The sequence below is a fragment of the Misgurnus anguillicaudatus genome, chromosome 20 (genome assembly GCF_027580225.2).
Source record: "Misgurnus anguillicaudatus chromosome 20, ASM2758022v2, whole genome shotgun sequence".
Lineage (NCBI taxonomy): Eukaryota > Metazoa > Chordata > Actinopteri > Cypriniformes > Cobitidae > Misgurnus > Misgurnus anguillicaudatus.
Genome location: NC_073356.2, coordinates 34,680,832 through 34,697,820, shown reverse-complemented (window position 1 = coordinate 34,697,820; position 16,989 = coordinate 34,680,832). Strand labels below are relative to the sequence as shown.

The window sequence follows — 16,989 nt, the reverse complement described above, 5'->3', positions numbered from 1 at the left end:
CATGAATTGTTTTATTATAAAAAGCGCACATTTCTATACCAAGCCGCTAAGGTGACATTTGAGTAAAAAAATCAAAAGTTTAGTTTTTATGTGCACACATGAGGCTTTTGCGTGCTCACGTGGGACTTTCATGTGCTCACGCGAAACCTTCATATGCAGAATTTTTTTTACAGTTTAGTTTCGCGTGCGCAAATGAAGGTTTCGCGTGTGTACGAAATAGTTTCATGTGCGCGCGCGAAAGTTTCATGTGCACGCGCGATAGTTTCACGTGCGCATGCGCAACGAAACGTGATATTTTCGAGTGCGCATGTGAAACTATCGCGTTTAGTTTCACGTGCACATGCGATAGTTTCACCTTAACTTTATTTAACTTTTTCTTCATGTCCTCTTAGGGGCTCCTTATTACTAAGAGTTCAGTACACATAAAAAAAAAAGGTTGTCATCTTATTTGTTATTGTTATTTTCGCTAAGTAAAGTCATGTGCTTTAGAAATTTTGATCGCATGACTCTTCAATAGATAGGGCTAAATATACATTTTTAAAATCAAACTTTCTTTTGTAATGCATTCAGACTTATGTTGCAATGCATTCTCTATATACTTTTTTTCTCTCACCTCCTTATTTCAAAATGTATTCTCTTGTTTCTTTCGCTATCTCTCTCAATCTTTCCCATCCTACAGGGTCAGACAGGCCCACCGGGTGACACGGGGCCCAGGGGTGAAAAGGTTACATGACGTTACAATTATCAAAACATTAAAATGAATAAAATGTGCCCTTCACAAGATGAATTTCAAATGGGTTGCTTATGAGAAAATTGTACATCTACAGGGTGATCCTGGTCTTAGAGGGGCCGAGGGACCGCCAGGACTCAAAGGCCAGAAAGGAGAGCGTGTACGACACTATCACTTACATTATCAAATATAACGCCTAATATAGCCACATAATATTTTTAGACAATTGTTACGTTTAGTATTACCGACCTTAGGATTGGTGTATATCTTATATAGTTTGCTTTAAAGTCCGTGTAAAGTCATTTCAGAGAATTATTTCTTAAACACTTTTTACACCTGGTCACTTCATGTGCTTTCTGTGATCGGATACAGTATCTGATTTGTTAAAACTGTTCCATTTACATTTGGCCACATAAATGCTTCTTGTAAAAACGGATATAAATCCGATCTTCTGCTAATCGAGTTTGTCATTGGACTCTTTTATTTGGTTCTAAAAAGTTTTTTTTTACTCGCTGTTGTCCCTCCATAGAGCAATAAGCGTGTCGTCTTTGTTTGTTTGCCTATTTGTCGGCTAACTTCCGGGTGACGCGGTTTCATCAACCAGATGTATTTACACTTGTCTTGTTTCATCTGAAATGCGTCCCAGACCACCTCCTGAAGTGGTTTGAGCGATGGGATTTAAATCCGTCTTTAAAATGTTTCGGAGGGCATTTACACCTTGTCTTTTCAGAGAAAACGCATGAAGTGACCAGGTTTAAATAGCCCCTTACACATGTTTTGCTAAAACACATTACAAAGAGTGTGAACTATGTAGTACTAAATTGAGTAGTTACACCGTTAAGTAGTTTTTCCACATTTCTGTGTTCAGGATTATTTGGGGCGGTGCTAAAACGAGGGCTCGATGATGGACTGGAGTCACCGAGCATGGCCCCGCCCCTAACACAATCGCGTGCATACGTTCAGGTTGTAGCAGTATTTAAAAGTCGGAAAAAGTCTGCCCCTTTTTCCTTTTTTTAGATTTTGATAACTTATTTACTTGCTTAGTCATTCATATGTGGCTGTGTGGGTAATATCACATTTATCTTAGGTGTCACAAACTAAGAAAGCACTTTACACGGACTTTAAAAAAGTTTATTACTGGTAGCATGAATATTATTATTTGCCTTTTATATTTTGCTCTGTTTCAGTCTCACTGTTTCTGTCTGGTCCTGGAGAATAATTGATCCATGTTGATTGATTATTTGCAGGGTCAGGCTGTCTCTATCAAAGGTGATAGAGGGGAAAAGGTAAGATCATGAATTTAACAGCTCAACTCCTCAAGCTAGACCAAACAATGGATGTTTTTAGTGCTGTGTGTGCTTGTTGTGTCTCTTTGTTGTTTCGTGTGAGCTTTGGCATGTTTTTTTGTAGTCACCATTTACAGTAAAAGTATCCAAGAACAGACTCTTTTAAAAAAGCAGCCTCTTATTACTTCCATTGAAAGCGGTTAAGATTACAAAATCACAGAGTAGAAAAGAGAAACTCGTTTGAAGAATTATGCACAAAAAGCCATCTTGCAAACCTTACTCTCACCATTCATAACCAATGACAGAAACACAGACTCGGGCATATTTAGCTCAATTATAATATCTTATAGTTAAGTCACAGATGATTATGACAACATTAGCTCACTTTAATCAATTAAACATGTTTACCATGTCTGCTGTGCATTGCAATATTTATAAACTTCCCAATTGACATTGATGAGTGATGAAGGTTTTATGCCACATCACAAAGTAAAGAAAAAAGTCTTACATACAAATTTAGATGCCAGTCGACGCCCACAACTAGAAAAATGTCTTTGAATACTGAACGACTCCTATAAATGCCTGAAAACAGCAAATCTTACTGCTGTCCCAGTGCTGTTAGTTTTCTGTTAGGATTACTACATTATAAATAAATTGGCATACATTTGCGAAAAGGTACAGAGGCATATACGGTATACTGTAGGTTACAGAATATCATCCTCCCTAGCAACCACAAAAAAACTCCTTAGCAACAGCAGAGCAGTGTACTAGCAATTATTATTATTAGAATTGTGATGGAAAGTTTTGAATAGACTCAATGTTAATATTATTTTGCATTATGCACGATTAGTACTGTCATTTGCTGTAAGTGTGTGTATTTATGTGTCAGTGATTTGCACGATCAATGTGTGTGTGTTGTTGTGTTTATTGACACCATGTGTACTCACACATATCTAAGTGTTATTGGTCAGTTAGTTAACACACTGAGGAGTTGGCTGGTTAAACTGCATGATGCCGCAAACGCATGTTTGTGTTTGAGGTGTTTTTCTGTCTGTCTGTCTCTCTCTGTCTTGCGTGGTCATTTTGTTAACCCATTCACACTGAAATTGTGTGCCGCTGGATCACAGGTTTGCGTCTGGCCTGTGATGTGTCCTGACTTTTTCTACCAATGTTTGTCCTCTCTTGCATCGTGTTTCCTGTTTTTTGTGTTGACATGTCTTCTGTAAATCACCTTAATGTTGTATTTTCGAGAACATGGGCCTACAGTTTTTTGCAATAGTGAAACTATAACTTTCTTCTAAGCTGCCTACCTTAACATCATTTTAAGACATCAGAAGCAGTTTTGCTGCATTGAAAAATACTTGCAGCGTTAAATATTTACTTTACAGATCAATCCCATAATGCATTGCAAAAACATCAATGTTTTCCTTGACTTTCTGAGATTGTTAATCTGAATACAAAAATGTCAATCTGATTTATTAACATTTTTGTATTCAATACTATGTTGATCACAAATAGCTTAATCCAATATAAAATGTTGCTTTTAAAGGGACAATAAGTAGGATTTACCACCATCTAGTGGTGAAATTGTATTTTGCATTCAAATGAATAGTGCTCTCTAGCGCCTCGCTTTTCCAAATGCGCGTTGCAACTACGGTAGCCGTTATGTAATCAATGATCTCCTTGTCCTTTTCAGCTAGTTCATGTATTCTCAATGAAAACGCGTTGTGGAAACGCGTTGGTAGGTTAGTGCTTTTTGTCCCTCTCTGCTATTATAGTTTATCAGTATGGCGGAACGACATGGAAACCTCCTTGAACTTACCCGTTCAATATAAGTAAAGAGAAGAAATTCTGAGCTTACAAAGAAAAGCAGGTCATTTGAAACCAATGAGGACATATTTATGAATAAAGACATTGATTTTATTTAATGAAACACTTAAAACCCTACTTACTGTCCCTTTAAAGGCACAGTATGTCATTTACACCACTAGAGGTCGCCATTCAAAAACAAAATTGCAGCTTGATGACGCTATGAAGGAGCGTTGATTGATGGGAGTTGTTGACGTTACCTTTACTGCCGACTAGAGATTCGTCCGACACAGGACTTACAAATCATGTTCATTGATGATTTAATTAAATAGTTTTATAATTGATACTGTATGTAAGCCAACAGAATGACTACATAGTAGTCCTAGATAGTGCTTGGCGATATGAGATCGTCCTATAGTTAGCCTGTGAGATCGCCGATAGACGATAGTATCAGGGGGCGGGCAGTAGTTTACATATTTATTTATTTGTTCATTTTTACTAAGTTATGACAAGTCACTTGATTGGTGGACAAAAAAAGAAGCAAGGGCAACACCGTTATAACAGCAAACTTCTTAAAACTGATGCCATTAATTCATCTGCGTCATTAAGTCCAGGCGCTCTAAAATTTCCTGCGTGACAGGGAGTGGGAACAACAAACTTGCTGGTTTTAACCCTCTGCACGCCTAAAAACCTCTCTAGTTCAAGGAGCCGCGCGTATTACAAGTTCTGGTTCTGGAAGGAGTCCATGCCTGACACATTCAGGTCCGAGCGAAAGTCCAAGACGTGCGCATTAAGTCCATCTGCGTACGAGAAGGAATCTCTCTCATGTTAGAAAAAGCATGCAATGTGCATGTTAAATATTTCACCGCCAGCGTTTTAAAAAAAAGTTGCCAGCCATCGCCAGCGTTTTTCATGATTTTCACCAAAGTTTAATGCCTTCCAGAAAATGTGCTTCTTTAAATATATAAACATACAATATACCAAATGAAAGAACAGACCCTCTGCTTTCAAACAAAAAAAAAAAGTTTCATCCTACCTTTTGTAATCAGCTTTTGAATATGGGTAGGTTTCTGCAAAAACACCACATTTTGAGCAAAAAGTTGAGATAATTCCATTTTTGTGACAGACTTTTCATAGAGATCCCATTCAGAGCGATCTTTAAAACAGACACGGACACGCAGCAGCTTGCCATAGGGCAATACTTCCGGGTTTAAAAAGTTGCGGATAATAGCGGTATTGCGGAAAGACGGAAAATCTCGTCATTGGCTGGGAAGCGTTTTCTCTTAATTGACGAGATATCTCGCCAATGGCGGTGAAAGAGTTAATTTAAAACTATAATGATAATAATAATAAATATTGCCAAATATCGTCACAAAATACTGCAATTATCGATATGTCTGGCGTCTATCGGCACAACCCTAGTTCTAGACACTACAATACTACTTCATAATGTGTCGCTGTGCAGATTGGTCGGTGTATGACATCATGCGAGAGCAACTCGATAAGATTGTATATATTATAAAGATATTATAAAACCAAAATCCAATGATAATGCGGACATGACACGATTGACAGGCGACCTTCTGAAGTGGTCAGTGGTGTATGTGTCTTTTTCATAATTTTACTTTCTTTTAATAATGTTTGTCAGCAGTTATTGTTTGGTTTCATAAAAGTGAAGGAGAGCATTGAGAGTAATTACAGGCTTCGGTGTATGAGGTCTTTATAATCAGCTCATAAAAGCCTTTGCACTTTTCGACTCTCAGACGTCTAGGAGTTTCCCTGGAGTGCACATAACATCCGACAGTCTAGATTTTTCCTTAGTGCTGTTTTATCATTAGTGTGAGATTCATTGCATTCAGCAGAAAAGATCTGAGATTTTCTTTTTTTTCATAATGTGACCTCACATCTTTTAACCAGGTTTGTAATTTTGTTTCCTGTTGTGCGGTTTATAACTTCCTAACAAAGGAACGGCCGTCTCATTATGTCTCAGAATCATATTTTAAGCAATAACACATTGTCAGTTTTTGGTTTGGTGGTTTGCCGGTCACATCTTTCAGAGAATTTTAAATGACTCTTTTGGTTAACAGACCAGTTTGTTTTCTCACACAAACACTTTTACACTCAAATGCATAAGTAAAATACATGAAGGAGTACAAATCAATCTGGCCCCTGCAAACATGTATAATTTAGCACATGGCAGAGTTTCAGATCCACATGTCCCTGGGTTGCCAAGTCTGTGGTTTTCTCGTGTAATTGGTCTACTCTAACACTCTTGCCGCTGGCTGTTTTTCATGTCCGCGGGTTGAAGCAACCCCAATAATGTGATATTTAGCCCTGGGAATGTGAAATAAGCAGTGACCCCTTCCAAAAATGCTAATTTTATGGCAGAAGTCAATTGTTATCGAAGGACCCCCCTCCAGACGTCATTTGAAACTGCCTGGTAAGCTTTGCTGAAGTTTTGTTTCTCTCCACAGGGGGACAGAGGTGAGCGAGGTGAACCTGGAGACAGAGGAGACAGGGGAGAGAGAGTAAGACACATCCATTAAAAACAACAATGGCCCTGTAGCAAATGGCGCACTTCATGTGGATTTTCGGTCTCAAGGGCTTAAATTGCGTGTGCTCACTTAGTCTACATCTGTAATTTTTACGCTTTGAAGTGTGCTCATCAACCCCCCCTCTTTGCAATCTTGATGCGATGTAGTCTTTGGCGAAGCATACACTGCAGCAGGCTTTGTGCACTTTACCAACCCATAAGTCCTTGTGACGAATCAGACGACGGATGGGGGAGTTCACACTGATGGGCAACTTTACTTCCTATGTCCGAGTCTGTCCCAAAATGCTCCCGTGGACTCACGTCAAGAGTCCCTAAGGTCTGCACTACATGATGTCATCAAAGTATGGACTCTGAGGAAGTTCATAAGTCCGGAGTGTTCCATTTGGGACAGGGCCAAACAACATTTGCAGACTATAGCTGCATTTGAAATCGCATAGTCTATTGAGTTAAACTCTAAAAAAAAGTATGTTCTGAATGTGGGTAGTGTGAATGAAATCTGGACGTACTACATACATTGTGATGCGACCTACCAATGTCAGTTGTGCCACATCGGGTGCATCCCAATCCAGGGTCTGGATCCTTTTAAGTCTGCAGACTTTGAAGGCAAGGCTCGATATTTAAAGGTGGCCGCCTCTAAAGACAACAAAGCGAACTGAAATGAGACAGTCTAGCCTATGGGGGAAGTTGTGTCACTTGCTGTTCCCACCCACTACGCTGGTCAGTGGGACAACACAGCTGAGTCCTATCAAGACTTTTAAAAATAAATATTGAGCCAGATATTTTTTATTTTAGAAAATATAACACATTGATGCAGATTAAACTATCCAACAGTATATAAAATTCACCAACCTTAGAAATTGGGACAGCCGTCATCGTGGTGACATCATTTGCCTTCAAATACGACCTTGGAAGATCAAATTGGGATGCACCCATCATCTCTATTACAAAATCCTATGGCCTCACGGTAAATTAAAGTGCCCATTGAATGCACACTTCAGAATCCAGCCGAATAAAAAGTCATATGAATATTTTTTGGATACTCTTGAGTAATGTAAATTCAGACACTGTTTCTTACCTGCTACTGTATATAGTAAGAAAGTATGTGGTTTCAGATTTCTGAGTGAAAATGAATATTCAGTGGGAAATAATATAGGGCATGTATTGTAAAATGTATTTTCTTCACAATAACGCAATGATGATATATATAAAAAAGTTAACATTTACAGTAAGTAAATAGATGTAAATAATATAATAATAGGGTTGTATGCTAATGAATACAACGTTTCACTATCATATACTTATTTAAAGGTGCAGTGTGTAATTTTTAGAAGGATCTCTCGACAGAAATGCAAAATAATATACAAAACTATATGATCAGGGGTGTATAAAGACCTTTTATAATAAACTTTTATGTTTTTATCACCTTAGAATGAGACATTTTTATCTATATACACAGAGGGTCTCCTAACATGGAAGTCGCCATTTTGTGCCGCCATGTTTCTACAGAAACCCTTAATGGACAAACTTTTTTTACGAAGCTGTCTCTGAAGATGACATGTTTGTCTGGTGGTGGCTACCGTAGCTTCTCTAATTCGTTTTAAATGCGATGGGTGGGCAGTTAACTGAGCCTTTGGTTGCAATTCCAAACCTCTACCACTCAACACTGGATGCCATTAAAATTTACACACTGCACCTTTAAGAATGTTGTAACATCACGTGTCTTTGTTAATTTAATTATTATATATTTGTTCAGGGTTTAGATGGTTTACCAGGTCTTTCTGGGAAACCAGGCGATAAAGGAGAAAGAGTAAGTAACAGATTATTCAATGTATTTGTATATAATTGATCATGTCTTGTAGTAGCAACAGTATGTTGATCCATCATGTCACTTTTGTGTTACAAAAAAGGGTGATAGAGGACTTACGGGTGAAGCTGGGTTACCTGGACCTCTCGGAATGAAGGTAATCTCAACTTGCTATGGAGGCTTATGATGCAAAACCAGCTAAATGCCATCTCTGTCAAAACATAAGATGATATTAGCTGAATGCTCTCGGCACATATTATATGTTCATCAAATAATTTAGCTTCAAATCCGCTTAATCCCGACCTCAGGCCATTCAGAAATACCAGTTTATTGGCAGAAAATGTTTATTTACAGGAAAACATGTCAGATGCACTTAGAGGGTTTCGGATCTGAGATCTTTATATATTTAGCCATCATGTTTTAAATAAGCGCAGTATTTTTGTTTAATCCTAAAGTTGTACTGGATGTTCTTTTTGGAAATTGAATGTGATCTGACATTTTGAGCACATTTTCATTTAGGGTGTCCAAGGTGATGCTGGCCCTCCAGGAAAACCAGGTGCTCAGGGCCTCTCTGTAAGTATGCATGCAGTAATTCTCATCTAAACCAATAAGGACGTCATTGGAAATTAATTGAATTGATATTTTGATGATACAGCACAGAATGTGTTTCTCTGCATCTCACAAATGTGTGTTTTCTTTTGTCAGGGCAGCGCAGGAGTAAAAGGAGAAAAAGGAATGCCTGGAGATAGGGTAAGAGATGATTGACACTATGGGCCCTATTTTAATGATCTGAAAGGCAAGTGCGAAGCAAAATGCGCAAGTGACTTTGTGGGCGGATCTTGGGCGCTGTTCCTATTTTCCCGGCGGGAGAAATAAGTCTTGCGCCGGGCACAAATCAATAAGGGGTTGGTCTGAAGTAGGTTCATTATTCATAGGTGTGGTTTGGGCGTAACGTCAAATAAACCAATCAGAACGCTATCCAACATTCCCCTTAAACGCAAGGGCGCAAGTTCCATGGCGGGATGCTATTATTAGGACGGATTTACCAGGCGCACGCCAGGAGCGGTTCACAGCCGAGGAGACCGACGTTCTTGTAAGAGCAGTCAAAGACAAAGAAGTTGTTTTGTATGGGGATAGAAGAAACCCGCCCAAATCAGCGTCGGTTAAACAGGCGTGAGAGGAAGCCGCAATTGTCTCATCAGCTGCGCCAAGCACTACAATGATGTCAGGAGATGGGGGGGGATCCCAAGCTTGCCAGCATAAATCGGGCACGCCGGGCACACAGGAGGACATCGCTGCGTCCACCCTCACCGCTGAAAGGGTTTGGGGGCTTTGAAATCGGACACAAGAAACGCAAGCAAGGTCCAACCCCAAAGTACACTTACAAATCAAGTTCATTAAGGTTTTCATTTTAATTATTATTTAGATAAAATAAACATAATACAGCCACACAACAAACTTATGAAAATATTTTAATCGTTATTTGCATGATAATTGTTTAACGCTGCCACACAAAATAAATAAAAACTATCACCACAATGCTCACCACAATGATTTCCCTTATCTCATGTATTAATATTTTTTATTGTAACAATTTATGATTTAATGATTTCCCTTATCTTATATTTTTTATTGTAACAATTTATGATTTGCAAAAATAACTGTTGCATCTGTGTAGATTAGATAAGCAATGGGCCTTGTGCACGCTATACATTATGGTCAAGCATGCACCCTTAAAATAGCATAATGAACCACGCGCAACGCGCCACTGACTGACTTTAGACTAGTTTTTTTTGGTTAGTAGCGCAATTGTTTTTTGAAACTCCAAAATAGCATAAGAGATGGTTTGCGCCGGAGCACGCCTCCTTTTTTACGCTGAACCGCCCAGGGAGTGCAAGTTCATTCCCTAGTTTGCCGACGTGCGTCTGTGGAGGGAAAAACCCGCTGTGCGCAGTGCAAAATACGAAATGATACATGCGTCACTGACAAAGTAAATTGCGCTGGGTGTAAGATAGGGCCCATTGTCACACAATATCAATCAAGTCAAGTCTCTTGTTACAACTGTAACCCCTTTAAATTGAACACTACTTTCATGTGTAATTTAATTTGTGAAACATTTTTGATTTGTACATTTTGAAAGAGACTCATGTAATTGGTGCAGTACCATTCCCGCCCACTAGAGGGCAGTTGACTTAAGTGTATTGAGTGAACTGGCTGCTTTTAGTTCAGATGAAGAAGCCAGCTGGACATGCATCCATGAGGTTGGAAATGCATCTCAGATCTGGTGAAAGATTTGATTTTTTCGGTTGATTTACCGTGTTTCTTTATGAGAACTCTGATTGGGTTTTATGAGTGGATTTTGATTCTGCATCGTGACCTACTTTTGATTGGCGAGCCAGAGCCCTTTTTGATCTACACACGTGGAGTGAACCCACGCCCCCTTGTGGATTTACGGGATATAACAGCTAAGCTGTGATCTCACACACTTTGTACACACTACCCGGGTAGAAAAATTTACAAAAAGGCCTTTACACACATTCACATTGAGAACTGTTTCAACACACATGGATATCTGAGGACAGTATATATACACAGGATACAAGAGACTTTGGGACATTTAATTTTATTTTTATTTCCTCTTTATTCTATCTTGAGCTCAATATCAAGCACTTTCTCCCACCCTTAATTGTGGTATTAAGAGTATCTGTTTAAATTGTGGGAATAGTTATTTCTAAAGTTTTTTATTTTCAATTAAAATGCCGGCTGTTAAATTTCATTTATAACTTGGCTCAGTGTCATTCTATCCTCCTTGAGTCGAACCAAATTCACCTGTGAACTCTTGAGTACAAATTCTGTTATTCTTCTTTGTACAGTGTTACAGTGTTACATCGAGCCTTTTCGTGGCGAGCCAGCCAGGAGGATAAATACAGCCTGAGCACACATTTTTTTATTTTTCCAAGTGACATTTTATTTCCTGTAAAATTCTTTTTGAAAGAGAAAGGCTTTTGATAGAAAAATGAGTGTCTCAGATGTTGAAAGGCGCTACCATGTCAAAGCAAATTGTTCTGTATGTGTGTTAGGTGTCACTGATACAGATACTGATGATGATATTGCTGAAACTCTCAAAAAGTATGGGGTTGTAGTGAAAATAGTGAGGGTAGCCCCTAGCGCTGTACAGTCAGGGCAGCCAACTGCAATAGTAGAGTTTGATTCACATAGTCCTGTTTTAAGCCTGGAGCCAGAATTACCTCTAGAGGTTAACAATGTGCGAAACCCCACAGTGACTTGGCATATAGATACTGTCAAAGTGTTAGCCCCACTCACTAAACAGTCACATGCCCAAGCTGAGCACTCTTCTCTGGATTCCAGTGATGTCAGTAGTGGTGACGTTGATTCAGATGTCACTGATCAGAGCGCTTCCATCCTGCAAAGATGCAAAGGAAAATCACAGCTTAAAAGAGGAAAAGTGAAATCCACTGTCCCAAAATCTGACAGCATATCTGATCTAGTAGTAAGGAAAAAGACTTCAAAGCCCACATTGAATGTACTTACCACAGATGAATTAAACCCACCTGAGGTGCAACGCATAGTTGTCGAACATGTCATTAAAAATGACACTTCTGCAGTGCAAACACATTCAAAATGGCTGCGTTCCTTTTCTGGTAGGGTTCCAAAACCCCTCGGTGAGGCTGACTTTGATACATGGTGCCTCCATGTTGACCTTCTACTACAAGATTCTCTGCCTCCAGATGTTCAGCGGAGAAAGATCCTTGAAAGTCTCTTACCCCCAGCCTCAGATGTAGTCAAACAATTGGGTTCCACTGCCCCTCCAAAAGATTATGTAAAGCTCCTTGATTCTGCTTACGGGCTGGTAGAGGATGGCGATGAGATCTTTGCCAGGTTCCTAAATACTCACCAGGATGCCGGTGAAAAAGCTTCCGACTACTTACAGAGATTACAGACCATTCTTAGCACTGCTGTCAGGCGGAGCGGAGTAAAGGAGTCCTCTGCAAATCGGCACCTACTAAAACAGTTCCAGCGTGGGTGTTGGGATCACTCTTTGATACTTACTCTTCAGCTTGAGTCTAAGGCAAGAACACCACCCGACTTTGCTGAGTTGTTGTTGCTTTTAAGAACTGAAGAAGACCGAAGAGCTGCAAAGCTTGACAGGATGCAGAGACACATAGGTAGTTCGAAGCATAAAGCTGCCAGTCATGTCCAGTTAGCTACAAATGTCTCTGCTTATGGTGATTCTGGATTATTGCAAGCTTGTCTGTCTGAGACTGAGGCCTTGAGAAGGCAGGTGGCCGATTTAAAATTGCAGTTAGAATCCTCCAAATCTAAAAAGAACGAGAGACATGAACCTGAATTAGTGAAAAGTCCAAAGCAAATGCCAGCTAAAGTTGAGACAAATGTGCAACATGTAACAACTAAACCGCCAAAGCCGTGGTTCTGCTTTAGATGTGGAGAAGATGGCCACGTAGCCAGACTCTGTGAAGGCTCCATAAACAAAGCCCTTGTAGACAGAAAGTACAAAGAGCTAAAAGCTAAACAGGATGATTGGACAAAGAGAACTGGCATGCCGTTAAACCAGAGCGGGTTTCAGTAATGGGACATACTGGGGCCCTTTGCCAAATAAAGTGTCCCAATGAATTAAAAAGAGAAGCTATACAAAATCAAAACCCTTCCAATGGTTTAGCTAATGATAGTGAGCTAACTTCTAGTATCATAGGTCCCAAATGTACAGCTGAAATCATCATTGAAGGAAAGCCTTGTATTTCCCTTCTTGATTCAGGGTCACAGGTGACAACTGTGTCCAAGTCTTTTTATGACACTTACTTATCATCCTGTCCAATCCTTTCTTTAGAAAATCTCATTGAGGTTGAGGGAGCTGGGGGGCAGACCGTGCCGTATTTGGGCTACATAGAAGTTGACATGCATTTTCCTGAAGATATCACTGGGAAAGCTGAAACTGTCACCACACTAGCCCTTGTCATTCCTGATTACAAATTCAATCTTGAAATCCCAGTACTTGTCGGCACTAACACTCTTGATATCTTGTTCAGATCTTGTGCCACAACCAGAAATGGCCATACTGTTCTTAAAGGACTACCTCCATACTCCGCTTTAGTCCAAACCCTGTTGCGCAGACACACCATTGAACAACGAAATGGAAAAGTGGGCCAAGTCAAACTGAACGGGAGACAGAGCATCAAAATACCTGCTGGTCAAAAGATGGTTTTGGATGGATACGTGAGGGGCGTGTCTACAGCCACAAATGCATCCCTTGTGGTGGAGCCATGCGCTCACTCCAACCTTCCTAGTGGCTTACTTCTTTGCAGTTATGTCCTCACGAGTCCTAGAAGAACGTCATTTAAAGTGCCTATTCTTCTTCAGAACGAAACTGCCCACGAAATAACACTTCCAAGAAAGTGCTGCTTAGCTGAGCTTTATGTTCCATCTGTTCTGTCATCACTGAAGGAGACTCCTGTGGAAGAGAAAGAGTCAAAATTTCTTCCCTCTGCAGTGGTTAGCTGCAATGCCATGTGTTCCACTAACCATGATAATAAGATCTCTTTTGATTTCACCAACTCACCTCTCTCTGAAGAGTGGAAAAACAGGATTACAGAAAAGCTTAATTCCATTTCTGACGTCTTTGCAACAAATGATCTTGATTATGGACATACCACAGCAGTTAAGCACAAAATTCGCCTTTTTGACCCAACCCCTTTTAAACAACGGGTGAGACCTATCCATCCTTCTGATTATGAGGCTGTTAGATTACATTTACAGGAACTCAAAGAAGCAAACATCATTCGGGAGTCTGAAAGTCCATTCGCCTCACCCATAGTGGTGGTAAAAAAGAAAAATGGGTCCATCCGCCTCTGCGTAGATTATCGGAAGTTGAATAATCAAACAATAAAGGATGCCTATGCGCTGCCCAACATTGAAGAGACGTTCTCCGCCTTAACAGGATCTAAATGGTTTTCAGTTATGGACTTGAAATCAGGGTATTATCAAGTCGAGGTAGAAGAGGAGGACAAACATAAGACAGCATTTGTGACACCAATGGGTTTCTGGGAATTTAACAGATTGCCACAAGGGGTCACAAATGCACCCAGCACTTTCCAACGTGTCATGGAAAAATGTGTGGGCAGCCTGCACCTGAAAGAAGTTCTTGTCTTTCTTGACGATCTAATTGTTTTCTCAAACAGTCTGGAGGAACATGAAGAACGCCTCATGAGAGTCTTAAACAGATTAAAAGAGTTCGGTCTTAAGCTTTCTCCTGATAAGTGTCATTTCTTCATGAAATCAGTGAAGTATCTTGGCCACATTGTTTCGGAAAACGGTGTGGAGACTGACCCAGATAAAATCTCGGCACTTACTACCTGGCCGAAACCCACTAACATCCGTGAACTGAAATCATTCTTAGGATTCACTGGGTATTATCGGAGATTTGTCCGGGACTACTCAAGGATTGCCAAGCCTCTAAATGCACTTACGGCTGGTTATTGTCCACACCGGAAGAAAAAAGATTCCAGATCTCCCTCAAACATTGACTTTAAGAAGCCTTTTGGTAGCAGGTGGACACCAGAGTGTGATGTTTCTTTTCAGACTTTAATTGAGAAGCTCACCAGCGCTCCAGTGTTAGGGTTTGCAAATCCTAAGTTGCCGTACATCCTTCACACAGATGCCAGCCTGCAAGGCCTGGGAGCTGCCTTATATCAAGAGCAAGAAGGCCATCTGAGGGTTATCGCATTTGCCAGCAGGGGGCTATCAAATTGTGAGAAACGTTATCCCACCCACAAGCTGGAATTTTTAGCCTTAAAGTGGGCCATAACTGAAAAATTCTATGATTACCTGTATGGAGTGGAGTTTGTTGTCATGACAGATAATAACCCACTGACGTATATATTGACATCAGCCAAGCTCGATGCTGCTGGACACCGTTGGCTTGCTTCTTTATCAAATTTCAATTTCAGCCTTCAATATAGAGCAGGAAAGAAAAACCTGGATGCCGATGGACTGTCCCGTCGACCACACCCTCAATCAAATGCAGATTTCAGTTGTGAAGCTGAAGATGATCGTGTTTCTCAATTCCTTGCTCAGTTTATGAGAGAAGGGAATGGAACCTCATTTCCAAGTGAAGCAGTGAAAGCCATTGGCAGGAGACATCAGTTGCATGAGCTTGAAAGGGAGGAAGGAGAAGGAGATCCGATACTTGCTGCTGTGGAGTGTTTGGCCATGAATGCTGATGCCATTCCAACTGAGTTTGTGCAGGCAGATTTACTTCCTGGGTCGAGCACTCTCCCCATGATGTCACCGCAAGAGTGGATTGCTGAACAGTCACAGGATCCTATGATAAGCAGAGTGATTGAACTTTTAAAAACTGGCAAACGACTCTCTTACCGCGTCAGACGTAGAGAACCCAGAGAAGTGCAGTTGATGCTCAGAGTTATGGGCCAATACACCTTCATAGATGGAGTACTATACAGGAAACGTACTGACCGAGGAAATCAGTTCCATCAACTTGTCCTTCCACAGAAGTTCAGAGAAATTGCACTGGAAGCCCTGCATGATTCAGTAGGTCATATGGGAGGAGAGCGTACTTTGGATCTGGTCCGCACTCGCTTTTACTGGCCAAGGATGTTTCTAGATGTGGAACACAAAGTCAATACATGTGAAAGGTGCATCAGGAGAAAAGCCAAAGCCCAAAGAGCATTCCCTTTAGTTAATATAGAGACCAGCAGACCTCTAGAACTTGTCTGTATGGACTATCTCTCTCTCGAACCGGATGGCCGTGGTACAAAGAACATCCTCGTTATCACGGACCATTTTACTAAATATGCAGTGGCAGTCCCAACATCTGACCAAAAAAGCCAAAACCGTGGCTAAAACTCTGTGGAATAACTTCTTTGTACACTACGGGATCCCAGAACGTTTGCACAGCGATCAAGGACGTGATTTTGAATCGGCTGTAATAAAAGATCTTTGTCTCTTGTTAGGGATAAAGAAGACGCGAACTACTCCTTACCACCCGCGTGGAAATCCCGTAGAGCGGTTCAACCGCACACTGCTTCAAATGCTTGGAACCCTTCAAGAGGAAGATAAAGTGAGATGGCGTGATCATGTTCAACCGCTGGTACACGCCTATAACTGTACCAAGAATGACACAACTGGTTTCTCTCCTTACCAGTTAATGTTTGGGAGACAGCCAAGCCTTCCCATTGATGTGGCTTTTGGTATTCAACCAGAAGGAGGAAAGAAAGTTACTTTCAATGAGTACATCAAGAAGCTGCAGGAAAGTTTACAGGAAAGTTACAAGGTTGCTGTTGAGCACAGTAAGAAAACAGCCCTTCGTAACAAAGAGAGATATGACCTGAAAGTAAGAGAGTCTACCTTGCGTGTGGGCGACCGTGTCCTTGTGAAAAATGTGGGCATAAGAGGAAAACATAAGCTTGCTGACAAATGGAGTAATACAGTCTATCAAGTGGTCAAGCAGATAAATGATTCACCTGTTTATGTAGTAAAGCCTTTTTCTGCAAATGGTCCTGAAAGAACTCTTCACCGAGATTTGCTTTTGCCCTGCGGATTTTTGACTTCCTCAAATTCATCAGATGAAATTGACAAACCTGAGAGTGAGGAAAGGATCCCTTGTCCTGGAGAGACATTTGAAATGATTGAATCTGACTTTCCAGATGAAACTGTCCAAGAATCAGTCCTAGACCATGATGCAGCATATGTAGATTATTATTACCCCCAAGCCACACCAGACCCACCATATCCTACCATTACCATTATTCGA

General features: G+C 40.5%; 1 protein-coding gene across 4 annotated transcripts in view; it reads left to right on the top strand.

Annotated features, from left to right (window-relative positions):
* The window catches only part of col22a1 (collagen, type XXII, alpha 1), a 114,955-nt gene that overhangs the window by 49,403 nt on the left and 48,563 nt on the right, over positions 1–16,989 (top strand). For 2 of the 4 annotated variants that reach the window (XM_073858590.1, XM_073858588.1), the window contains 8 exons: positions 680–724; positions 828–890; positions 1,978–2,016; positions 6,300–6,353; positions 8,133–8,186; positions 8,287–8,340; positions 8,703–8,756; positions 8,889–8,933. In XM_073858590.1, coding sequence (XP_073714691.1) covers positions 680–724; positions 828–890; positions 1,978–2,016; positions 6,300–6,353; positions 8,133–8,186; positions 8,287–8,340; positions 8,703–8,756; positions 8,889–8,933 — 408 coding nt within the window. The remainder of the gene's footprint in view (positions 1–679; positions 725–827; positions 891–1,977; positions 2,017–6,299; positions 6,354–8,132; positions 8,187–8,286; positions 8,341–8,702; positions 8,757–8,888; positions 8,934–16,989) is intronic. The other 2 variants (XM_073858587.1, XM_073858589.1) reach the window with 2 other exon arrangements.